General features: G+C 42.1%; 3 protein-coding genes across 3 annotated transcripts in view; all 3 read left to right on the forward strand.

Moving 5' to 3' along the window:
* The first annotated feature begins 89 nt into the window (after nucleotides 1–89).
* Nucleotides 90–1,984, forward strand: ponzr11 (plac8 onzin related protein 11). The gene is made up of 4 exons (XM_014200560.3): nucleotides 90–360; nucleotides 971–1,111; nucleotides 1,265–1,401; nucleotides 1,675–1,984. The coding sequence occupies exons 2-4, from the start codon at nucleotides 1,000–1,002 to the stop codon at nucleotides 1,771–1,773; spliced, it is 348 nt and encodes a 115-aa protein (XP_014056035.1). The 5' UTR covers nucleotides 90–360; nucleotides 971–999; the 3' UTR covers nucleotides 1,774–1,984.
* Nucleotides 1,985–2,162: 178 nt separating this feature from the next.
* Nucleotides 2,163–11,293, forward strand: LOC106605121 (protein OSCP1). The gene is made up of 10 exons (XM_014200450.3): nucleotides 2,163–2,368; nucleotides 3,873–4,027; nucleotides 4,746–4,913; nucleotides 5,005–5,085; nucleotides 5,618–5,721; nucleotides 6,328–6,456; nucleotides 6,710–6,779; nucleotides 7,120–7,259; nucleotides 9,482–9,545; nucleotides 9,958–11,293. The coding sequence occupies exons 1-10, from the start codon at nucleotides 2,257–2,259 to the stop codon at nucleotides 10,081–10,083; spliced, it is 1,149 nt and encodes a 382-aa protein (XP_014055925.3). The 5' UTR covers nucleotides 2,163–2,256; the 3' UTR covers nucleotides 10,084–11,293.
* Nucleotides 11,294–15,316: 4,023 nt separating this feature from the next.
* Nucleotides 15,317–26,533, forward strand: part of LOC106605122 (serine/threonine-protein kinase 40) — a 28,169-nt gene continuing 16,952 nt past the window's right edge. The window contains exons 1-6 of the mRNA XM_014200452.3: nucleotides 15,317–15,544; nucleotides 19,636–19,762; nucleotides 20,130–20,215; nucleotides 21,096–21,239; nucleotides 22,355–22,585; nucleotides 23,250–23,302. Coding sequence (XP_014055927.1) covers nucleotides 19,645–19,762; nucleotides 20,130–20,215; nucleotides 21,096–21,239; nucleotides 22,355–22,585; nucleotides 23,250–23,302 — 632 coding nt within the window. The 5' untranslated portion in view covers nucleotides 15,317–15,544; nucleotides 19,636–19,644. The remainder of the gene's footprint in view (nucleotides 15,545–19,635; nucleotides 19,763–20,129; nucleotides 20,216–21,095; nucleotides 21,240–22,354; nucleotides 22,586–23,249; nucleotides 23,303–26,533) is intronic.

Genomic DNA, 26,533 nt, shown 5'->3' on the forward strand with positions numbered 1-26,533 from the left:
AACTGAAGTGCAAGATTACTCATATGATGACTTCCCTGAACATAGCTTGCAATCGTGTTTACGGGAACTGAAAGAACATCAGATATTGGGTGTTTATCGACCTCATATGTTAAACCAAGGTTATACTCACTTTCTGTCACCTGTGAATTGACCTTGAAACCTATAATTCTGAGGAATGGTGAGGTCATTAAACAGCTTAACTGTTCTATTGTGAATGTTTGTGTTTGCACTACTGTTGAGAGTTGTCTTGAGAAACATAGGAGTGTGTAACCAGCGCTTGTTCACAGCTTTAGTATCACAACTTCCTGCTAAAGTGTATTGACTCAGATCTGGAGAAGCTCAGAGCTGCAGACAAGATAGGTGAGTGACATGCTCTTTCCTCTGCTCTCACGTATGTAGAAAAAGCTACAATAGAGTAACTACTTATCAATAAACTACCTAAAATGTTCAGGTTTACATCTTTCTGAGAAACAGTAGAAATTGATGTACATCTACAACATTTGGCATATTTGTACACCAGAGTATACAAAGTATTTGAAGTAGTTTTACAGTCTTAACACCATGTCTTGTCCTTGTACAATTGTGATGATACATAAGTTATACAACAGTTATTATTAGTCTTTATTTAATGAAATGCCAATACAACAATATCCCATTTTACATATGCAATTATATTAAAACCTATTGCAATACATAAGAGGGTTGCAGTATATGAAGTAAGATGGTGGTTCAGGGTATGAATGGACCTGTGTATAAACTTGAGTACCAGAAAAAATAACTTGAGTACCAGTGTATGGAACTTTTATGTGAACTTTCCTATATGCAATTATCTCGAAGGAAGGAAAAAACAACAATGAACATTTCCCATCCCACAACAGTTTACATACTGCTAGTTTTGTTTTATTGCTGTATTGGGGAAATTATCAAACTTCAACCACTGTGCTCACTGTTGGATGTGGTTCGTTGTTAGGTGACTGAAGCTGACCCCATTTGATTGACATGTCGAACCCAGTCATCACCCACCAGCCAGGAGCAGGCTCTTATGGGACAAATGTGCAGACGGGCAAGTGGAGCACTGGGCTGTGCTCCTGCTGCAGTGACATCCTAGTCTGTGAGTATCGAGACAAATAATAAGACCTTAAATATCATCACTAAGTAGGCCTACCTGGTTCCATACCATAGGGTATAATGGTTGTCAAGTGTTTCAAGTAAAAATGTTTCCTATATTATGGATTTTACAATAAGGTAAAATGTTCTCATACAGGTGCCTTGGGCTTCATCTGCCCACTAGCATTGGGTTGCTACACAGCTAACAAGTATGGTGAGAACGCATGCCTGGCCTGTGTTCCAGGAGGCATGACAGCCATGAGGACACACATGAGATTGACCTATGGGATTCAGGTATGTTAGTTACCCTTAGGAGCCTAAAGTAATTAGGAATGGTGAGGCATTCATGCATTCAGTATGTCATTTTAATGCACACTAGGGAGAACTGCAACTCATTCCTGTCCCAGCCAGTCTACCCCTTTTATTATGAAAGACAGGAAAGGACCATTTCATCAGTACACATAATGACAAATTAGCCTAGTGGTTTTCCCTCGCTTGAGGAACTTGAACTGTCATATATTTGGTTGATTCATTCTCATCATATTTGATTATCATATTTTCTTACAGGGGACGATATGCAATGATGCGTTGATGACCTGTTGCTGTGGATTCTTTGAGATGTGCAGGATGGCCCGTGAAATTCGCATCAGGAATGGGGACGTTTGACTTGTACAGTCAATTGAATACATTTTCAAGTGGAAGTTAAATGAATCTCATGTCACATATTGTTGATACAAATTGTCATTGTTATACTATGTACATTTTAACTTTTGTATCGATTAAATTTGACCCACTACCCTCAAACAGTACTGCGCAAAGAATTCATAGCACCATGTATGAACATAAGATGTACAATAAAGTTCAGTTTTATCTTGTTCCCAATGGCATGTTGTCCTTTTCAGGATGATTTACAGGCTGATGTATCAGGGACGTTCAAAACACTGAGGTATAAATTATCATGAACGGTTGAGTTACGTCTCAATTTCTGATGTGATCAAAAAAAGAACAAATATTTGCACGTTAGCTTACGTGCTACCTGATTGGTCCTTTTTCTTCGTGACCTGGCAACCAAGTGGAAGCTTACATACGCTTAAACAAGACAGAAAGGGGATATTTCGCTAGCTAGCTATCCAGCACAATACGACAAATATGTCTTCGAGGACGCTACCCCTGCTTTTTATTAATCTCGGTGGAGAAATGCTCTACATTTTGGATCAACGCCTAAGCGCTCAGAATATTCCAGCTGACAAAGCCAAGAAAGGTAACATTATTAGTTAGCTAACCAGCTAACTTTAGCTAGCTTAGCTGTCTGGTTGTATTAGGCTAGAATGCAACTAGCTACCTGACCAACAGGTGAATCACTGACCTTGTCATGGCCACAAACTGGTTGCCATTAATTGGAGTACATTCATTTGTCTCCCTGCCTGTGTTTTAACCTGCAATTCTTCATTGTACTTGTAGCTGATTGGATAGAGGATGACAGAAGGAGAGGTATTTTGATGTTTCACATGCAATACATCTCTAGGCCTACATGCTCTGCTTTGAGGCTTTCAAGGAAACCAACAGAGTATTGCATTGGTAGAACAATCTGGATGAAATCTTTGCCCAGAGATATTCATTCACTCTGCCCCCAAGATTGTAGAGATTTCAGCCATGGGCTTTATTAAAAAGAAATCCGGTTTCTACCTCCCAATCAAATAACTTTGCAAGCTGCTGATGGTTTAAAAGGCTGTGGCTTTCTTAGGGCAATTGGAAATAGGTGGACGTTAAACCTTGCCTATAGAATGCACATCTGCTTGCTTAAAGGTAGACTCCTTTGAGCACGGCACCACTTGATTTTAAAGGTAGACTCTGCCAGGTGTGTAATCATTACGCCGATTCTGTTGCAAAACATTTTGTCTGTTTGAAAACGTTTTGCAACAGAAACCGCTTACTCCTAACGGAAAACGCAAACGAGAGTTTCTATGGGTGGGTATAATTTGTGGAACGTTCCAACAGGAATCAGTTCCAAAAACTTCATAAATAACAAGGTTGCCAAAAACAAAGCATACAAAGTTGTAGGGAGTGGGCTATTTAATTACGTTTTTCAGCAGCTAATTAGCTAGGTGAACTGATCATGCTACTTTGTAGGCGTTACTTGTTGGCAAACCATGTACTTTCCGAAGTTTTTGGAACATATTCCTGTTGGAACGTTCCACAAATTACACCCACCCAGTTTCTATTGGATAAATTCAGGTAGGTCCCTCCCTGTTTCATTCTGTTTGCTCAGTTTGCTTCTGTTTGGTTCTTTAACGGTTTCCGTAATGAATACACCCCAGTTGTCATAATCATAAACATGGGGGCGACTTCACATCTACAAACACCAACAGTTAAAACCAGGGCTCGGATTCATAATACATCTGAGTAGGAGTGCTGATCCAGGATCCGTTTTGCCTTTTAGATTATAATTAATGGACAGGGGGACCTGATCCTAGATCAGTACTCTTACTCAGAGACACTTGTTGAACATGGACCCAGTTCTATCAAGACTGTGTTATATCATGGGCTCTTTCCATTTGCACGCCTACGTTAGGAAGAGCCAATAATGACAGTCTTAGCAGATTTGGTTATTTGTGAAACAAAAAAAATCGAGTGTCTTCAAGTTGGAAAGACCTCCTAATGTTTATGTTGATGATGCCATCTTGATGAGTCTAACTTTACAGACCGACATTATTCCAGTTCCCTACTTGTGACCTGACCTCAACCTTGTGCCCTCACTCTGCCAGTTATGAATGACATCATCACCACCATGTTCAATAAAAAGTTTTTGGAGGAGCTGTTCAAGCCACAGGAGCTGTACTCCAAGAAGACCCTCCGGACCGTGTTTGACCGACTGGCCCATGCCTCCATCATGAGACTCAACCAGGCCAGCATGGACAAGGTATGAATGGAATCGTGACACCTGGTTCATGTTCAGGACACGCTGTAGCAAAACATTTCAAAAGGTTTTAAAACAGAGAACAAAAATAGGTGTTCCTTATTGGACAAGGATGTGTAATCTCTCTATGTTTGTCTATTTTCGTCTGTTTCATCCCTGATTAAAAGGACCCTTTACGGAAGTGAAAGGCCAACGAGTTGTTATCCCCTTTCTGAGAAAGGGATTTATCTAACAACATCTAACTATCATTCACCTCATTTTGGAGTCAGCTGAATAGCTGTCATGCCGACATTACCATTTTTATCATTACATTCTCAGAATCACATCCTCTGTACCCAGTGATGCTTTAATTGTCTTACTTCTAGGTAATTGGGGAAATTGCACAATTCACTTAAAACCGCATGTAGACTTTTTTTTTTTTTTTTTTTTTTAAAGCTTTCATCATTTATTGCACCATCATTGCTTGACTATTTTGAAGAGTTCTATCTGTTGTTTATAAAGTGGTTTTATATAGGCTATTAAACAGAATATCTTCAGCATTTTGAAGTATTAATTCTGGTTATAAGCCTAAATGTTGCATAAATCCACCTGCAGAGCATAATCCTAGTTTGTTCAAGTATGCTGAGGGCTCCATCTGGTGTACATTATGAACTGGCAGCAGATATTTTTGAGCATAACAGTAACCCATCATCATCCATATGACTGTTGTTCATGCACACAGCTGTATGACTTGATGACCATGGCCTTCAAGTACCAGGTGCTCCTCTGCCCGCGGGCCAAAGATATCCTCCTTGTGTCCTTCAACCATATGGATGCCATCAAGGATTTTGTGAAGGACACCCCAAGCATTCTCAGCCAGGTTGACGAGACATACAGACAGCTCATAGAGGTACAATAAACTTCCCTTCAATTGCTCAAACCTTCGCTGAGTGTTCAGTATGATCTCTTATTCACTGCATGTTTTGTGTTCTTATTTATAGATGTACACACCCTTGTCTAGTGGCGAATTTCAGCTCATCCGGCAAACGCTCCTCATCTTCTTTCAAGACATGCACATAAGGGTGAGTTCATGATCTTGCAGAAGTTTGTTTAACTTTTTCAACAGAGGATGAGTATGTTGGGAAGGGGGAGTGTGGCATCTTTTGATTGATTTCAAAGATTAAAAATGTTAATAGTACCATGACTTTGTATCAACTGCTAAAATGTTAGCATTTGAAAACAGAAGCTAAACCAAAGGATGAATTGCTGTAAGAACTTGTCCATAGACTGCTTACAAAGTAAGGAAACCAGTATTTCATTTTGTAATTTGGGTGAACTATCCCTTTACACTGCATTATAACCCCATCATAATGAATTATACACAGTGTAATCTTGGTTAGCCCTGAACTAAATTCTTGCATAATTGGTCAGATGCTAACACCTGCGAAATCTTGATTTGTCAAAAGCACTGGAACTAATGCTGCTTGTTATCTCACGCATCCTGTTGTATCAGGACAGATCTACGGTATCATTTATGTTTTAGTAGTCTGTCCATGAGAGATTATACAAGGTGTTACACAATTATCACAATGTTTTGCTCACCTGTATTTGCAGGTGTCCATCTTCCTCAAAGACAAAGTGCAGAATTCCAACGGACGTTTTGTCCTCCCGATCTCGGGTCCTGTGCCCCACGGAACACACATCCCAGGACTTATCAGGTACCACAGCTATAATTATCCACACCCAAATAACATGGAATCCAACCAAGCCAAGTTTGTTGCAATAGAGCAAAATCTCAATTTTATTAGATGCATTGAATATGGCTGTATCCATTGTTTTTTTGTTTTTTTTACTGTGTTTTGTGCTTTTTGATGGCATCTATTTGCTTTCCTTTTGCAGACGTTGTCAGCTTAATATAGACCTGCGTATCTGCAGCTAATTGCATTACTGAGGGTGTTGAACGAGCAGCTGTCTAAATTTAGAAAAGCTTGCTTTTAGCACAGCTCTATTTGCCAAGGGATTGAGTGCAGCTGTGCTTAACTCATTTATTGTGTTTTAGGAACTTAAGCTCACCGGGCGAATTTTGAGATTGAACAATGTGAAAGTGTAGACGGATGATATCAGACTAGTGACCACTCTCTTACAAGTACATTGCAACTGCTTAGCTAAACGTCTGAGACAAGGTCCATCTTGAACAGTATCCTCTTTGCATTTTTAGACGTGTCTTCTGGGAAATTATCTTTAGGAAATGATCGGTTGCCTCATGATGTTAAAAGTATTTTTGCAGAATATTTTGCTCGTGTGTATTTTTTTGTTACCATCAGAATGTTCAGCTGCAATGGCGAAGAGGTGAAGAGACTGCAGTTCCGTAACGGTGGGAACTACACCGGTGTTCTCCGCGAGGGCTCCTTTGAGATGTTTGGAGAGAGGGTCATCAAGCTGGGCACTAACATGTATGTGCTGCTCCACACTGTATTGACAACCATTGACCTTCCTGGACTTACCCCCACTGAGACTACTAAATTCTCTACTATTTCCTCTACTGTGGTCAATGGTCAAATACTGTAGGCCTAAATCAACATGGTAGCTCAAAGTCACTGCAAATTGTTTTGTGAATAATTTACACAGTGACAGGTTTATTTGCCTCCCCCGTGATGCTACATTGTATTTCAGCTTGTCAAGTGCTTGGCTTCTGTTTACCCACAGGTACAGTGTAAGCCGTCCGGTAGAAACACACATGTCAGGGGCATCCAAAAACTCTGCACAGCAAAAGTCGGTGAGTTGGAATTATGCTTAATCACTATGCTGTATTTATTTTCTTACAGACATTTACCCAGCAAGGCCTTGCACTTTTGCTCATAAATGTCATTTTACTGTATGTCCTACAATATAATATTTTGACAAAGGGTCAAAATAGTATTGATATCTGTGTTATTTCATCATTGATTAGGCTATAGTAAGGACAATTTGTCCAAGTCAGACTAAGCTTCATCTGTAATTAAGCCTTAAATGTAATGGAAACCAGCCTTAAATTCAATGGGAAATGCCCTAAACAGCTAAATCATGCAATTCATGTGTTATGTTAATGATTATGCGCACCTTCTTTGTGTATACAGATCAACACAGCTCCAAACCCCCTGGCCAAAGAGGAGCTGAACATGTTGGCCAGGTTAATGGGGGGTATGGAAGTCCATAAACCAGGAAATGCAGACAGTGGCTTCCGAGTCAACCTCTTTGCCACAGATGAGGAAGAAGAGTAAGTCCTCTTATGTTATGAGCATTGTTTTGTTGTATTTATGTGTCATTGTGGATACATTTAAATATGGAATTACAACAGTATCAGGCCTCCCAAGTGACACAGTGGTCTAAGGCACTGCATCGCAGTGCTAGCGGCGTCACTACATATCCGGGTTCGATACTAGGCTGTGTCGCGACCGGGAGACCCATGAGGCTGTGCACAATTGGCCCAGCGTCGTTTGGGGAGGGTTTGACCGTCCGGGTTGTCCTTGTCCCATCACGCTCTAGCGACTCCTGTGGTGGGCCGGGCGCACACACGCTGACATGTTTCCTCCAGTGCGGCTTGGCGGGTTGTTATTTCGGAGGATGCATGGCTTTCGACCTTCACATCCCGAGTCCGTATGGGAGTTGCAGCAATGGGACAAGACTGTAACTACCGAAATTGGGGGGGGAAGGGGTAAATAAAAAAACATTCAAAAAGGATTTACAACAGTATTCCTCACAACATGATGAAATGAACTGAACCTGATTTTTGAATTATGTTTAGTTAGACTAGTGAAAAATCATTGTCATTGTTAAGAATCAGTATCATTGTTAAAGGTCCAGTGTAGCCGTTTTCATCTCAATATCAAATTGTTTCTAGCTTACAATTAAGTACCTTACTGTGAGTGTTTCCAATCAGAATTGTCAAAAAGAAACAAAACTAGCTTCTTAGCAGAGCAAATTCTCAACCTAGAATTTTGCTAGGACTGTCTGGGAGTGGTCTGAGTGGGGAGGGGAAACTGAAAACGAGCTATTATTGGCAGAGAGGATATGAACTGTCTTTCTTATTGGTCTATTAATTAATTTACACTTGTTGATGTCACCAGGCAATCCAAAACTCCATCCCACCAAAACAGGCTGATATTTCAGCCAGTCCTTTCAAATGGCTCTTCCACTAAAAGGGCATTATAGTAATTTTTACAATATTACTGTGGAAATGTATACAAATGTATGTGGACGCCCTTCAAATGAGTGGATTCGGCTATTTCAGCCACACCCGTAGCTGACAGGAGTACAAAATCGAGCACACAGCCATGCAATCTCCATAGACAAACATTGGCAGTAGAATGGCCTTACTGATGAGCTCAATTACTTTTTTAAAGTGGCACCGTCATAGTATGGCACCTTTCCAACAACTCAGTTCGTTACATTTCTGCCCTGCTAAAGCTGCACCGGTCAACTGTAAGTGCTGTTTATTGTGAAGTGGAAATGTCTAGGAGCAGCAACGATTCAGCCATGAAGTAGTAGGCCACACAATCTCACAGAACAGGACCTCCAAGTGCTGAAGCGCTTAGTGCGTAAAAATAGTTTGTCCTCAGTCACAACACTCACTACCGAGATCCAAACTGCTTCTGGAAGCAACGTCAGCACAATAACTGTTCTTTCGGGAGCTTCATCAAATGGGGTTCCTTGGCCGAGCAGCCGCACACTAACCTAATTTCGCCCTGCGTGATGCCAAGCGTCAGCTGGAGTGGTGTAAAGCTCACCGCCATTGGACTCTGGAGCAGTGGAAACGTGTTTCTTACTGATGAGTCACGCTTCACAATCTGGCAGTCTGAAGGACGAATTTGGGTTTGGCGGATGCCAGGAGAATGCTACCTGCCCCAATGCATAGTGCCAACTGTAAAGTTTGGTGGAGGGGGAATAATGGTCTGGGGCTGTTTTTCATTCGGGCTTGGCCCCTTAGTTCCAGTGAAGAGAAATCTTAACGCTACAGCATACAATGACATTCTAGACGATTCTGTGCTTCAAACTTTGGCAACAGTTTGGGGAAGGCGCTTTCCTGTTTCAGCATGACAATGCCCCCGTGCACAAAGCGAGGTCCATACAGAAATGGTTTGTTGAGATCGGTGTGGAAGAACTTGACTGGCCTGCACAGACTCCTGATGTCAACCCCATCGAACACCTTTGTGGTGAATTAGAACGCCGGCTGCGAGCCAGGACTAATCGCCCAACATCAGTGCCCGACCTCAGTGACCCGCTGCAATGTTCCAACATCTAGTGGAAAGCCTTCCCATAAGACTGTTATAGCAGCAAAGGGGGGACAAACTCCATATTAATGCCCATGATTTTGGAAGGAGATGTTAGATGAGCAGGTGTCCATGTACTTTCGGTCATGTAGTGTATAAAACACAGAAAGAAATCACGTTTTTCACTGCACTGGCCTTTAACAATAATGTCGATTTGTCTTCCTCTCAGGGAGGCCTTGATATCGAGACCAGACGAGTTTTCATATGACGTCATAAAAATCCAAGCGACTAAGGTAAAGTTAATTCTAACCTATATTTTTTCAGTCACAGAGGCTAGATAAATATTCAACTATATAACATGCTTTTATGTAACTTGAAGGGATGATATGGAAGCATTTCATAGATTGAGACTGTCCTACTGTAGATGCTGTGGTGTAACCGTCAAAATGGTCCCCCATGAAAACCTGTCACAGGAGACTTACTCCCTCCGTGCAGTCATCTCTTAGAACTTACGAACAACCCATGATCAGACATGCTGCCCAGTTTGAATAGCTTCTGTAATTGACAGGCTAAGGATTGTAGGTTATCTGACATGCACTAGGATCATGATGGGCCAGTCGAACAAGATGTACCGTAATCAAACATAAGCCCCTCCCCAAACGAGACCTTTCAGATCTGCCATTGGTGGCTTGCCTTCTCTTTCAGAACCATGAAGCCAATGCAGAGCTGGTCAAGATCATGGGGGACTTCACGGAGGAGGCTGATGAGCCGTGCCCATTGAGTGCCAGCAGTAAAGGGAATGACCTTCTTGCCATGATGGACGGGCTGTGACAGTTACCATGGTGACCAGAATCCGAGGGCAGGGCTCAAGGCTGAGTTGGTTAGGAACGGTGTGTTCTACTGTAGGACACTGTCTTGTCTGCTCTGCTGTGCTGTCTGTCTCACTCTGCAAATATGGCAGCTGTCTAACAAAAGCACACACAACACAAACCTCATCTTTGTTTGTCTGTCGAGCTTTTCGATGCTGATGTGACGTGAGCAGGTCAATTAATTTGTTCAGCAAGGACCAACTGTAAACTGTCTGCAAGACTGTGCATTTTGCAAAAGAGAGAGTGGGGAAACTTCATAAGCTTGAATGTACACTCAGTGTCCATTTTTTTTTTTTTTTTTTGGTACACCCATCTTGTACCGGGTTGGACCCCTCAGTAGCCATGAAGTGATGCACCTGTTTAGCAACAATGTTTAGATACGCTCTGGCATTCAAATGTTGATCAACTGGTATCAAGGGTCCTAACTTGTGTCAGGAAAATATTAACCCACACCATTACACCACCACGTACCGTTGACACCAGGCAGGATGGGACCATGGACTCATGGTGCTTATGCCAAATCCTGACTCTGCCATCAGTATGACGCAACAGGAAACGCAATTCGTCGGTCCAGCCAACATTTTTCCACTCCTCAATTGTCCAGTGTTGGTGATCGCGTGCCCACTGGAGCCGCCGCTTCTTTTTGTTTTCAGCTTATAAGATTGGAGCCCGGTGTTGTCTGCTGCAGTAGCCCATCCGTGACAAGGATCGACAAGTTGTGCACAGAGATGGCGTTCAGAGATGCCCTTCGCCACGTCACTGTTGTACTGCTCTGTTATGTCTGTTTGTGGCCCACCTGTTACCTTGAACAATTTTTGCCAATCTCCTTTGACCCCTCTCATCAGCGAGCTGTTTTTCACCCACAGGACTGCTGTTTTTAGTTTGTTGCACCATTCTTGGTAAACGCTAGACGTTGTTGCGCATGAAAAGCCCAGGAGGGCGGACATTTCTGAGATCCTGGATACGACGCACCTGGCACTGATGATCATACCACACTCAAAGTCGCTTAGGTCACTCGTTTTGCCCATTCTAACGTTCAATCGAACAGTAACTCGATGCCTGTCTGTCTGCTTTACATAGCAGGCCACCTGATTCACTGTCTGTAAGAGCGATCAATTTTTGTGAACTAGGTGGTGTACCTAATAAACTAGCCGATTTGTATTTTGCGCTTTTATGGTGGTAATCTCAAGGTTTTTTTTTTTTTTTAAGTTACAGATACAACTGTACTAGTTGGTCGCACTGAAACATCAAATGGAGGCGTTGGGACATATTTGTTCCAATTCAATCAATGGTTTCTGCTCTGCTGATCCCGCTTCAATCAATGTATTTAAAGTTGACATTCCGTGGATGTCACGTTGAACAATATTTCTTGTTACTTTTCTTCCCAGATAAATAGTAACTTTCTCTTTGGGGCGGCAGGTAGCCTAGTGGTTAGAGCGTTGGGCCAGTAACCGAAAGGTTGCTAGATCAAATCCACGAGCTGACAAGGTAAAAATCTGTCGTTCTGCCCCTGAACAAGGCAGTTAACCCACTGTTCCTAGGCAGTCATTGTAAATAAGAATTTGTTAGTTAAATAAAAAATACATTTAATTTATTATCACCGCATGATGTTAATATAATGCTGTTTTCTCCATCACATATCTGCTGTAATACAGTATTTACAATTTTGCTAATGTGATTTACTCTGTCTGACTGAGTAATTAAATAATGAACACGACCTAAACTAGAGGGTGTCAAACTCAATTCCTGGAGCGCCTTGTGTCTGCGGGTTTTCGCTCCTCTCATCTAGTTCTCTAGACCTTAATTTTGACATACATTGAAAGTAAATTACAAAAAACAGCAAACACACGACCTTCCAGGGATTTAGTTTGACACCCCTGACCTAAAGAGACTGGTGGAACTGAAAGAAACCCAAGTGCACTAGTCATTGTAATTCAAAACAATGGATCACAAAACATATTTTGAGAAAGTTCTACTGTACCTAGATTTTTTATTTTTTTTGGTATGGGATAAATATATACAGTATGTTTAGGGTGACCTTTAGTGTCTTCAAATAACGGAAGACAAATTATTTGTAAATATATTATATGTGAATTATTGCAATATTTCACCATCAAATGGGATGCTATAGGTTAATGGAGTAAGTGTGACACAACACTAATGTAACCACAATGTATCGAAACAGCTGATTCTTTAATGCAATATGACAGATGGTCCAAGATGTATATTTATGGAATTATTTATTTATTTATCATGAGGTGTACATGTATATATTTTTTTTTCTGGTGAAATATTAAAGATTCAAAAAAAAATTAAGATGTCAGTTGAATTCGGTAGTTTACATACACTTAGTTTGGAGTCATTAAGACTAGTTTTTCAACCACTCCACAAATGTATTGTTAACAAACTATAGTTTTGGCAAGTTGGTTAGGACATCTACTTTGTGCATGACACAAGTACAGTGCCCCTGTGACAACAATTTTGGACCCCATTGTGGCCCCCCTAAATGTGGAGTATGAAATCATTTTTACATAGCTAATTTTTGCTATCGTTCTTTTTTTACATCCGTTATTAGACAGTGGCAACGCGGAACACTAATGATAATGAACATGGTCTTTTGCCTGCTAATGCCTGCAATGCAGTGAAGAAAACGATATGACAAATAACGTCTAATGTAACTGGCCCCTCTAACAGTACAACTGGCCCCAGCTTGGCCCCCCCAGTTGAAATGGTCTAGAACCGCCACTGGACTTAGTTAGGCCTAGTTAAATAAAGGTTACATTTCTTGTTGTTGTAGAGGAGTCCTGTCATTAGAGGGAGCTGTTGCTTTATAACTTTTTGCATTTAGTCATGTCTATATTGCTTGACTAGCAGTACGCGAGTGCAGAAAGAGTATTTTTTTTTTCAGGAGTTTTACCTTCAGAGTACAAACACTTTGCATTGAGGCAAAATCATGATTCAGCACATTCATTCAATCCCTCCATGTAATTTTCAAGGCAAGAGAGAGGAGAATATTGCTCCTCATTTCTTGTCATCTAGTTTATTCTCGCCCACACTGTGACCTCCTTGCCCACACACTGCTGATACGTTTCGTTTTTAATTAGTTTTGAATCGAGCAATACTGAAAAAGTTGTTCTCATTACAGGGGTGAGAAGTCTACTCCCACTCCCTGGGTTGTGACTTTATCGCTCATTTACCTTTGCATAAAGACACCCACATTGCCCAACTAAAGTCAGTCAACTCATATTGGCACCCAGAAACAAATCTGTCACGAAAGACTGTAGTCAACTCGTCTCTATAAAAACGTCACAGGATTATATGGAACATGGGATTAGCCATTATAACATACAAACCTAATATTTGACATAAACACTGTCCATCTCACCTATCCCAAATTTGGCCTCAACTCCCTCCTTGTCTGCACCTACAATTAATATTGCAATGGAAACAGCACAATGCTGTACCTGCATGGGTTTGGGTTATTTGAGTGCCTCATCAAGTCAAAGAGAAACGGATCGTCTGGGCATGTCTCGGAAGAACCCTCTCCCTCAGTCAACTACTCACCCACACATTCTTTCAATCACACACACACACACACACACACACACACACACACACACACACACACACACACACACACACACACACACACACACACACAGAGAGAGAGAGACACAAGATCAGTGCATACCAAGAAGTCAAAACATGCTGAGACATGGCTGTGCTGAATGGACCTGTGGGTGGGGGATTCAGGTGAGGCCTTCCTAACAGTCTGCTGGGGAGAGAGAGAGACGTCAGACCAGCGCTACCCAGGGGCATGGTTTCTTTGGAAAACAAAGTCACTGAAGCACTCCCTCTCCTCTGCTACTCATCTCCAGGTTGTTCCCGTAAATGAGAATGTGTTCTCAGTCTGCTTATTTTCTTAAACAAGGGTTAAAAAACAAACAAACCAAGAAAAGGATACATTATATTCCTAAACCAAACATTCACTATGTTTCATGTTTTAATTAAAGCATGTAAAGAGAGAATGTGCCATATCCATGGATGCAAATGGCAGACTCTTACAAGGCTGGGTGACTTCCCACAGAATTAAATAGAACACTAGAATGATATTGTATGTCTCTCTCTACCTCTAAGCTCTCTTAAGGTATGATTCACAGTTTCCTCATCAAAAGCTGTGGGCTGGACACTGTTAACCACACAGGCTGACAAGTGTTTCATGTGGCCAGGGGCATACGCTGTGCTGAGTCAACACAGGAAGACTAGTGCAGCCCAAATCACTTTGTGCCCTTTATATCCCCCTGTACCTACCCACTGGATCGAAACTAGTAGGTGGGGGAGGGATTATTGTTCCAAAAGAGGGATGCTAAATTTGGATCAGCATATGAGGATCTGCTTGTAGAAGGATTCATTTTTTTGGGCCAAAGGAAATGTTAGTCAGCATAACAGTCAGGGAGGAAAGGGAGCACATTTCAGACACATGGAACTATTATTTTTTCAGAGTGGATGTACACCTTTCATTTATGCTTCTAAGATTGCTAATCAATCAAATACATGTACTGTTTGCATGACTGTGTAATAGTCAAATTATCTCGTACAATATGTACGATACGTACGATAGGCATGCATTACAATGAAGGTGTAGATATGTTTGGGAGTTAAACCAAAAGCCTGTTATCCATCTGAGTAGAGATGAGGATAATGATAGGAGTATAACGTTGTTGTAGCCTATTTCATTCTCAAGGGACATTCCTCTCCCTTGCTAGATCATTTCTCATGAATGGAGGAATTGTTAGCAATCAAAGGATATAACGTTAGAATTTCACTAAGGCACCAAGATATCACAGCAGGTGAATGGAGTGTAATGCTGGACTTTTTGTTGCCACTGATTAGTTATGAATGGATACAATATTTGCCTCCAAGCTCACAATTTACTTTTTCATTTTTGTATAACTGTGTTGTAAAACCATGTGTGCATTTTGAAACTATATCGAATTGAATTTGCCACATAGTTGGACACTGAACCTCTGCTCAACGTCATGTCATTCCTAGTCCTATTATCAAACACATTTCATCAAACGCTCAATCAATCAGATGCATCTGCTAGACAACACTACTAAATCAAATTATGTTTTTGTTTTTATTGGCTGAGCAAGTCTGTCAGTCATGCAATTTGCGTCATTTCCGTTGTCAGGTGGCGCTGCTATGGAAAGATGAGATCAGAAAGCTGACGAATGGAAGCTGTTCCTGAGTGGTCATTTCGGTAATAGTGGCTCAAACAAACATTGCGCGATATCAACCCCCCATATACGGTCTCCATTGGTTGGGGCAACAAACTGCTTATGCACCGAACAAATACTTTTAAAGAAATGTCCATGCAGTAGCAACACAACGCAGACTTTCCTCGGCGTTTTCAGCTCGAGGTAAGTTGTTAAAGAAAAAGACCTGAGTGAGCGAGGTGGCGAACGAGCTTGCTCTAGCGGTAGTAACGTTAACGTTAGTGGTAGCTAGCTTGTACTTTGTTTAAATGGCCTCCCCGTTCTGCGCAATGTGTATTGTTTAGCACACAATGGGTAAATTGGAAACTGAACATATTAATTAACACATACATGCACATTTGTCATTGGGGTCGTTCCGATGTGTGAACGGTGTGCATTGTTGTAATTCCGGCTAGCTTTGGGTTGCTCGTGCCGAATGGAATTTAGCAGATTTAGCTGACGTTAGTTAGGCTACCTAACATAGTTTCTCTGACGCCGATTATTGTACATTATTTTGTAATTAACATAACCACTGTTCCCATACTGTAAATGCGCTGTGTTTTACTAATTTATATTCGTTTAAAAACTTATTTTGCTACAACATTGCGTTCGGGCGTGGGGCTCGTTTGTAAACGCTCGTGGGTTGTCGGTACTATAAATGGTACCTAGTTAGATTTTACTCATGTCATGACATAAGATCAGGATGGCTCAATGGCTTGTGGACAAATGTGATTGTTGGCACTCGTGTCCGTTGTAGGAGTCAAAGGGGTCGTGTACACTACACTTGGGGGATTGCATCCCTGCGATGCGTGCTCCTTTTCATTTGTTTCAAATGATGGCCTGATACAATGTTGCAACTGACACCCCCTTACAACATGCTGTCGTCGTTCCTATGTCTCTATTTATTTTTTGGTGACCTTGTATGGCCAAGTGCATTCAAAATATAACAATAGGCTGCAAGATGGTAGGTAACCATAAGAGCGCTGAAGGCAGTTGAGGTTTCATCCAGGTACATCAACATGCCCATTACGAGCTAGCTAGGTATCTTTATCATGATGTCCAATATAGTTAGAGGGTGATTGACTTGTGCAACCTCAAGTCAAGAAATCCTTTGTTCAACTTCGATCGCACGTGATTTGTATGACTCATCTCCTCTGACAACATTGTGATAGCTTGGACTATTTTTCAGTTATTTATCAGGATATAGCCTAGGTTCCAGGTATTGACGTGTAAAAATGACATTTTGTTCTATTAGATTTATTTAGGGATGGCTCCTTTAGTTAGTGCTTTTAGCTAATTATTTTGTTTTGCAACAGAACACGGTGTGAAATGCTTGATTCATGCTGCTATAATAGGACGTGAGTGGATCTCCAGTCGTCTATGGTGGCCGTGTGTGTGCGCTCTCCAGCTATTTAAAGAACGCATGTTCCCGTGGATGGCGTGGGGGATTCTCTCTGGTGCCTTGTGTCTGATATGATTCAGTAGGCTATGTTCCTACTCTCTCTCAGTACAGTCAGCATCAGATAAAACTGCATCTTAGCATGCCATTGCACTGAAGTTATTCTTGCCAATCATTGTGCTCTCCTCAGGTGGTTTGACCTTTTTGGTTCTTGAACTATTGGTAGTTGGCTTACATTCATCAAATGCCAAACTAATCTGAAGTCTAGTTGTGAGCTGCCCATTTCAGGCAAGCCTAAGGTGCATGCGTTACAGAAAGGTAATTGTTTTGTCAAATGGTTTTAGGGCAGTACAGTGCTCTTGTAGAAATGCACATCAGAACCTGTCGGCTCTGATTCAGTTTCTAATAGTTCTCTTGTTGGACAGTCATTTTAGCAGCATGCCCTGTACTATTCCATCTTTGCAAATTGCAATGGCTAACATTCAGTTTAGATGACTAGTGCAAATAAATGGTGTGCTAATTGATTGATATAATATGCTGCTCTCCTACAGTTGCACATGTGACTGGGAGTCATGAAAAGCACTGTTCATAAGCCTCCCTGGGTGATTGGTTGAGATGGCGAGAGACATGATTAAGACAGTCTGCTGTTTAGGATCTGAAAAAATCCTCATAGAAGTGAGAATTTGTGTAGGCCCACTGTGACTGCTGCAAACTGTCCTGTCCTCACCAGAGCCAAACTGTGGCCCATGGTGGAACAGTTTCAAAATGGAAAGATGTCTTTTTTCTGTGGGTTCGCTGTGTTGGCTAAGGTGTGAGCATTTTGACTAGTGTTGCCTCTAATGCATACTTAGATTTTTTGGGGTGTGTCAGTTTCCAATGTCTACTCTCAATCAGGTAATTCAAATGCATTGTTATTGCCCTCTATGCTCCCACTTTTATCAGCCCAAATCATCTCGCTCTTGAACATCTCTAGTCGGGTTGAACTTGTACTGGCATGTGTCCACTAAAGATCTACGGTCACCACAATGCTGTCTTTAGGCACATTGACCTATCACCTTTGTGCTGCAGTTTCACTACAGGAAGTCGCACATTGTTTTCAATCTGAAACGATGCCTCCTTTTTACACTCTAGGACATGTTTTAGTTTGCGCTCTTATTGGTGTCATCCCTCTGACATTTTAGCATTTCTGACAAAACCTAGTCCATCATAACCCTGGGGTGACTGAACTGAGTGATTCACCCACCACACACCACACACCACACACCACACACACAGTTGGTTCTGAACATTACTTTCCTGTTATGGGAACCAGAGCGTGTTTCATCACTTAGGAACTCATTATCAACAGGCAGCAAAAAAGCAAATACCTCTCAAAGATAAAATACCGTAGGTCCTATAGAGGTAGGCATGTTACTGTAAATAGATGTCACGATGTGTCACACACGGGTTCCCCTGGCATGTGCCTTCAGTTCCTTATCGGAAATGGTAGGGTTGGTTTTTATTTTTCTGTCGTGAGAAAAAGCCATGAGCCCAACCTTTTATGGGAAACTGTCTTCTGAGAGGAAGTCATATCCTTTTACTGTCAATGGTTATAACTCACCACATAGCCTAGTCCACAGATTTATGGAACCGCAAACCAGTGCAGATTAAGTTTCACGTTTTAATGTCATGTGCACTAGTACAGTGAAATGCCTTTCTTGCAAGCTCCAAACCCAACAATGCAGTTATCAATGTAGTACTAAAAATGACATAGAAAGAAGATATATAGAGTCAGTTCCAATACCATATTTACAATGTGCAGGGATACTGGAGTGTTAGTTAGTTATGTATAGGAGTACGGTGATTTAGGCATTGGGAAATATAATTAACAGAGTAGCAGCAGCATAAATGATGAGTGCATGTGTGTGGTGTCAGTATAAATGTGTATGTTGGAGAGTCCTGTGAGTGTGTATAGACAGTGCAAAAATAAAAGGGTTAACTCAAAGTCAGTCCTCGAGGCCATTCTGTTAGCTATTTAGCAGTCTTATGGCTTGGGTATAGAAGCTGTTCAGGATCCTGTTGGTGTCAGACTTGATGCACCGGTACCACTTGCTGTGCGGAAGCAGAGAGAACAGTCTATAGCTTGGGTGGCTAGAGTCTAACAATTTTCCGGGCCTGATATAGGTCCTAAGAGCTGCAGCAGGATTTTCAGAAAGTAATTGCGAAGGATAAAATGAAAAAGCATGTATGCACAAAATCGCATTCAGCCTAGCCCTATTACATGTTTTGCCATCTTTAGCATTTCATCCTTGCAGGATTTGATGTTGCAGTAATCCTACAGCATTCCGCATCAAGGCATTTGTCATTCAATGTCAGTACATGGATGTTTCATTTGCATGCCACATTGTGAGGATTTAAAGCTGAGGTGTCATCTCTCTCACCAGAGACGACATCTGAATGAACCTATAATGGCTAGCCATTCACACTGTGTTAGTAAACTTGTGGGAGGGGTTTTCTAACGTGGTTGCGAGGGGTTATACCCTCTCCTCTCTCATACCACAAGACAGTCTGCTGCATTAGTCAAGTCAATAGAGAACTTCTGGAGAGACCCAGGTATAGTCATGCAGTTTCAGGGATTATTGAGAACTAATGTATTTTCTACTGTATGACACATTGACATCATTTTGGTCAGAATCTTAGCCTTTTGAATTATGCAACTCAAGATGTATATTTTTGCTTGTGGCCTGGAAGAACATCAAGACCGTATCAGTTTGAGTTTTTCTTCCTTGTGGTCACATTTCTGTCCAACACCACTTAATGTGCCTATCTTGATCTGATGTTATCTGATTAGCTTTTTGTCTCTGTGTTCTTCCTGCAGAGCTCCAGCATGTCTAAGCGACGCTCTTTGGAGAGGGGGGCCGGAGAGACCTCAGTCAGGGCCAGCAAGCTCCTCTGTCCTGGAATAGCTGGAAGCAACGCCAAGAGGGCAGGTCCCTTTGTCCTGGGTAAGGGATGGGGTTTACTCAGGGGCAAAAAAGGGGAAAGGTTGGCCTCTTACAACTGTGTGTGCGCAGGAAACTAGGAAAGAGGTGGGGGGATTCAGTTAGCTTGAGGCAAGAATGTGAAGAATTTTTAACATTGGGTAGATGGCTCAGAATCTATTAAGCAAAGTTGCTGTTTCAATCTTTTCAGAAAATGTATACTGTTAACTTTGTGCAACGGTAGCATAAAACTTCTGCTGTCTGCTAGATGACGTGTAAGAAAACGTTATGTTAGGGGGGTTAAAGTTTGCATGCCTCCTAATGGTTTGCATTAGGGCACACACACTCCTTACCTTTTGGTCATGCAGCTGTTGCCACTTCTTCCTTACAGGGCCTCGTTTGGGGAACTCGCCCGTGCCAAGCATAGTGCAGTGTCTGGCCAGGAAGGATGGGACGGATGACTTCTACCAGCTAAAGGTGAGTGGACACACTCACACTGTTTTTTTTTTAAATTATTTATTTTCACTGTTTGATGGAGATGAATTAGTGTCTTCAAACAATAGCTAGTTAGCTACAGTGTTCCAATAGCCTTTTGAAACTTTGACCTTCCTAAACAGATGTCTTTGTTAGTGTTCAGTTATTCCTTTACGGCCCTATTTGAGTGCAGCAGTCTGCTCTTGCGCAGAAGACGAACTGTAGAGGCATTTTGTTTATTGGGGCAATCCAATAATCTGTTTTACACACAAGGTGTTTTAGGAGGAAGAGCGAAAAAGTGGCCTGTCTCCTGAGTGTGTTGACCGTAGTATGTAGGGATGTGTTTTTGCTGGGATGAAATGAAACCAGCATGGAAAAAACATCAGTTTATTTTAGTAAATACTTAACTAACATTTTTTTTCTTCTTAAAACTGCATTGTTGTTTAAGGGCTTGTAAGTAAGAGTTTCACTGTAATGTCTACACCTGTTGTATTCCGCGCATGTGACAAATAAAATTTGATTTGATGTGCCAAATATGCAGGCCTGTTTTGTCCCCTCTGGCTCTCAACCCCTCTTCCTAAGTTCTTTCCCAAGGCCTAGATCAGCTGCTGGGGTCAGCTGTTATGGTACATCTTTAGGCATTGTGGGGTGACGACTTCATGTGGTTCATTGTTCAGGGATTTCTCCCCAGTCCCAGAGCGTGTGTGCTCGTGACCTCGGGGTCAAATTCATTAGGCGACACAGTAGTAAGATGTTTTGCAATGGGAAACCAAAAACTAAGTGTTTCTTATTGGACAAATCTAGGTAGGCCCTCCCTTTTTCAGTCAGTTTTCTTCCTTTTACTGCCTAATGAACACGACCTTGCTGCTGCTTTCTGTTGTAGATCCTGACGCTGGAGGAGCGGGCAGACGCGGCCGGGGAGACCCAGGAGGAGAGGCAGGGGAAGATGCTGCTGCACACCGAGTACTCCCTCCTCTCGCTGCTCCATAACCAGGACGGAGTGGTGCACCACCATGGCCTGTTCCAGGTAAATGGCAAGAGTTTACTTGGTTGCGCCACAAACGTTCACGTACATCGCTTGGCGCTGCAGCCAATTGTAATGTCTTTCAATGATGAGAACTTCACAGACCTGTACTGAATTACTGTGATTGTACGTTATTCTTTCTGATGAGAGACTTTCATAGTTTTCTGCCAGCCTCCCAAAGACACCCCTTCAGGGAAAAACATTCTATTCACACCCCCTCCCTACCAACCGCACTGCACAATCCAAGTCCAGTGGAGCTTAGAGATAGTTCTGTAGAGATATTGAAGCACCTTTTTTTTTAAGCCTTCACTTTCCCAGCTGACCACTCTCACAGTGACTCAGCCCTCCCGCCCTTCCCATATCTTTATAACTTTGTTATTGTTCCATCTGCCGCCTCTCTTTCACAACCCTATTCCTCCTCGACACGCTCTTCCTAGAATAGCTACATTGAGCCGTGCCGCTGCGGCGTGATTCATTCAAGGCTACAACGGTATTGATTGGTTTATTATAGTTCCGTCTCCAAGCGGACCAGTTAATAATGATTTGTCTCAGAAAGCCTTTAGAGGCCCAGCCATCTAAATCTGGACAAACCAATACTAATGGGGACGGGGACAGTGGCTCGCTCTGAGGTGAATAGAGAAGAATGACCTTTGTTCCCCCCCCCCCCCCCCCCCAGACTGTGTTCTATTCACATTGGAGATGGGATGGTTGTACACAGATCACTGAGCCCTGTCTTCTCCTCCACTGTTCTCTCTCTCATAGCTGATTGAAGCCAGACTGCAATTTCACTCGGCAATGGAAGAGGTGACGGCGTATGACACCTCCGATTTGGAAGCCGTTCAATTGTCATGTCTTTTGTCAGAATCTATATTATTTCTTACATGCTTCTAAAGAAATGCCCCAGAGTTGTATTGTTCCTGGCACACCGTAGCAAAATGTTTTGCAATAGAAAACCAACATTTTATTGGACAAGCACATTTCATTCTGTTTCGTGGCCTTTTGTTTTGTGCTTACTGAACACTACCCATATCAACAGATTGTAACACGCACAGATAAAAGATACGGTCTCTTCTCTAATCACCCTAACCAACCCGCTCTCTCTCCCATGTCTGCTTTAGGATCAGGCGTACGAGATTGTGGAGGACCCGGAGGCTAACAATGGCAAGGTGCGCCGACTGAAGAAGCGGATCTGCCTGGTGCTGGACTGCCTCTGTGCGCACGACTTCAGCGACAAGACTGCGGACCTCATCAACCTGCAGCACTACGTCATCAAGGAGAAGCGGCTGAGCGAGCGCGAGGCCATCGTCATCTTCTACGACGTGGTGCGCGTGGTGGAGGCCCTGCACAAGGTGAGGCCGACCAACAAAACACGTACAGCACGTTTGAGGGGATCAGTTTGAGGAAGACGAGGTGCAGAATCGCTAATCATGATCACAATGCGTATGCCTAATTATTTGGAATGTGAGGTAATTTGTAGATCAGTGATTCAACTCAGTCCGACTACAATGTAGCTGTTTTGAACGTGTTCGAAACAGTCTAAATCCATCTGCTTCTTGACTAGGGTTCAGTCTGCTATGTACTTTGCAGATTTCCCAGACTTTTCATTATCCGATGGCCAGTTGTTTTGAACGTTTAATGATTTGTAGATCAGATTATCTGGTCAGTGCCTGCTGCCTTCACAGGCTGACCTTCATGATCAAATAATTGGTTACTGACTTGACTGTATACTCATCTAGAGCCAAGATGACGCATAGCTTTGACAATTTGTTTTTGAAAGATGTATTATGTAAGTGTGTTTTCTTTACGGTCTCCAACTTAAGTCTTGGGCATGTTCAGACAAGTCAAAATGTTGTTACATTTTTGTTATGTAGCCCCTCCGATGAGTCATCATCCAAGCTAAGCCGCTCCTATAGAGCAGTAACAGCATTGACTTGAGTTGCTTTTCCAGTGCTTCATTCAACAGCAGTCTGACGGTGACATATCTGATCCATCTCTACCTCTTTCACCCTGCAGAAAAACATTGTGCACCGAGACCTGAAGCTTGGAAACATGGTGCTGAACAAACGGTAAGGACTCAGTCACACTTTCATATTTGGTTCAGCCATGCGAGATGCCCCATCCAGTGTGTATCCGGTGTGCAACTGGCCTTCAACCCGAGCAGGGTCAAGTCCTCGCAGCCTCAAAGAAGAGACAGATATCCCAGCTCAATCCCCCTTCACCCCTCTTTCTTTCTCTTGCTCTCTACATCTTTCTCTTCCCCCCTCTCTCTCTCTCTCGTACGAGTCAGTGACTCATTCCCTGTGGTTGGGTTTTGGAAGGCAGTGATGGGAACCTAGCGAGGGGAAAAAGAGAGCGAAGAACGTGCCCTCTTACTTTGTTCTCTCTCGAAGAGAGGGGGGAGGAACCACACATGGTTGGAACTCTGGCTCGAGTGCACATCAGGTCACAGTGTTGTGCTGCCGAGAATCTAATAGACCCTGCAGAATGCAACCAGCTCCTTATCCACAAAGCCCCCTTTCCAAACCCCCCCCCCCCCCCCCCCCCATCTCTATTCGGTCTTATGTTCCAAAACTTGAAATTGTGTTTTACATTGAATACATGTACAGACTCTGAGCTTCAAAATGGTACATCATACGCTGTAGTTGGAGAAAACATGGAAGTAATGCTGGTTTAAAAGTTTAACTTATCCTGCTTAGGAGAAAAGGGCATTTGGCTGTGATTTTCACACGTGCTCGACATTAATCCTTGGAAAACGTATATTTAGAAAAGGAATACTTTCACCAAATTGCCGAAATGAATTCTCTGCACATTATCTCACCAAGTTTCCTGATTAGGCAAATCATTAACAGTATTAAATTGCCTATTGTTGTATAATAAAAAACCTTTCACATTGAACTACAGTGCTGCTTTGTTTTACACCCGTTAAGCCTGAACCTCTCGGCTAGATGGGACGCTACCATACCACCTGACCAACATCCAGTGAAAGTGCAGGACGCCAAATTCAAACTACAGAATTGTAAATATTTCACTTTCTTGAAAATACACATGCAATATGTCAGAATAAAGCTTAACTTGTTAATCCAGCCACGGTGTCAGATTTCAAAAAGGCTTTACGGCGAAAACAAACCATGCGATTATCTGAGGACAGCACCCCATCAAACAATCATATTTCATCCCGCCAGGCGTGACACAAAACTCAGAAATAACAATATAATTCATGCCTTACCTTTTGAAGAGCTTCTTCTCTTGGCACTCCAATATGTCCCATAAACATCACAAATGGTCCTTTTTTTTGTTTGATTAATTCCATCGTTATATCTCCAATGTCCATTTATATGGCGCATTTGATCCAGAAAAACACTGGTTCCAACTCGCGCAACATGACTACAAAATATCTAATAAGTTACCTGTAATCTTTGTCCAAACAACTTTCCTAATACAACTTTAGGTATTTTTTTAACGTAAATAATCGTTAACATTTAAGACGGGATAAACTGCGTTCAATAGCGGATAAAAACAAAGTGGAGCAAGCTTTCAGGTTGCGCGACCCAACCACAACAGTCCCCTAGACTCGACCCTCGTTCTGAACAGCCATTCTTCTTCATTACTCAAAGGAAAAACATCAACCAATTTCTAAAGACTGTTGACATCCAGTGGAAGCGATAGGAACTGCAAGCAAGTGCCTTAAATCTAGATCCACATAGAAAACCCATTGAAAACACTGTCACCTCAAAAACAAAAATAATCCTGGATGGTTTGTCCTCGGGGTTTCGCCTGCCAAATAAGTTCTGTTATACTCACAGACATCATTCAAACAGTTTTAGAAACTTCAGTGTTTTCTATCCAAATCTACTAATAATATGCATATCCTAGCTTCTGGGCCTCAGTAGCAGGCAGTTTACTTTGGGCACAGTTTTCATCTGGACGTGAAAATACCGCCCCCTATCCCAGGGAAGTTAAGACCCAACCAAGAATTCACGTGAACACGTGACTGAAAATATTTCAAGATTAAAATACTTTAACTTCAAGTGCTAAAGGTAGTAGCCTAAAATTGGAGAACTTAACACAATGGCTTAAGTAAAACACTATCTAGGCTTTTATCATGAGATCCTTTAAGTGACCTTTTCAAGTTATGATATGAACAAACTGAACATATTTCTGTCTTGCCCTTTGGAGCAGGGCGCGTAATGTCTATGGCCTTTTCATTGCAAAAGTCCTGATCTTCTCAAAAATATGTTTGCCGGGTTGTGTCCAGTCCAAGGGATGCTTGCTTGCTCGTTGCGCAGCAGCTGAAATCTAGTTCCATCCGAGTGACAGCTCCATGGCCACAACACCAGGCTCCAGACAATTTTAAGCTATAAAGGAGAAAGGCAGACAAAAATAGATGAGGCATTAAAACCTTGCATACCAGCAATAAATACCTGAAGTGCTGCTTGTTCATCTCCTTACACTCCTGAAAGACACATTCCAGAACAATTGGTAAAAAAAAAACTAATGAATTCATCTCCTATAGCTTGTCATTGCCTGTTACTAAAATGCCCTGTACACACACACACAACCAGTTTCCAGCCAGACAATGGCAATGCAGACATTACAAGATAACTAGCTAATAATTAGCAGCAGGCTAAATGTGCCTAAACAGACTTACCATGGTTACTCCATGGATAATTTTTTTGTCTGACTGATGTCGCCCTAAAAAACAATGCCATATTCTCTACAAGCCAGAATGTTGAATGAAATTATATTTACACTTTCCCGGTGGTACATGCTGTTGATAGGTGGAGATGGGGTATCCGCAGGATAATGATGTTTACCTGACTTTTTGCTGTGCCGGTAGTTTCTGTCACTTGGATTTTCAATCTCTTGACGCATTACACGCGATACTCTATGTAAACAATAACCAAATGTAACCGGAATGTTGTCGGCTGACACGTTCCCTCACAATCAGCTGGAAGTGTCTGCCGTTTGGTTAGGCTTGGCCATATTGTGCAAGCGTTTCATGTGCGAATTGCATCAGTTTTGAAAATAACAACTGGAAATACAGACAGCGTACTAAAGGTTGGGTTGATAAGACTTCCCTGTGGATATTTTGTATCAAATTACCTCTGACATAGGGACAACATCGGTGGACAACCAGTAAAGTAAGTTGAAATAAAGTTTGTTCATCATTCTGACTTAATGGGACTGTTCGGTAATGCTGAGCCTACACGTTAGAGACGAGTGTGTAACTATTTCACTCTCGAATTCTGAACGAGGCTAGTATTAAGCTAGTTGAACATGTGTAGATAGCTAGTTAT

Source organism: Salmo salar, chromosome 05 (assembly GCF_965601325.2).
Source record: "Salmo salar chromosome 05, fSalSal1, whole genome shotgun sequence".
Lineage (NCBI taxonomy): Eukaryota > Metazoa > Chordata > Actinopteri > Salmoniformes > Salmonidae > Salmo > Salmo salar.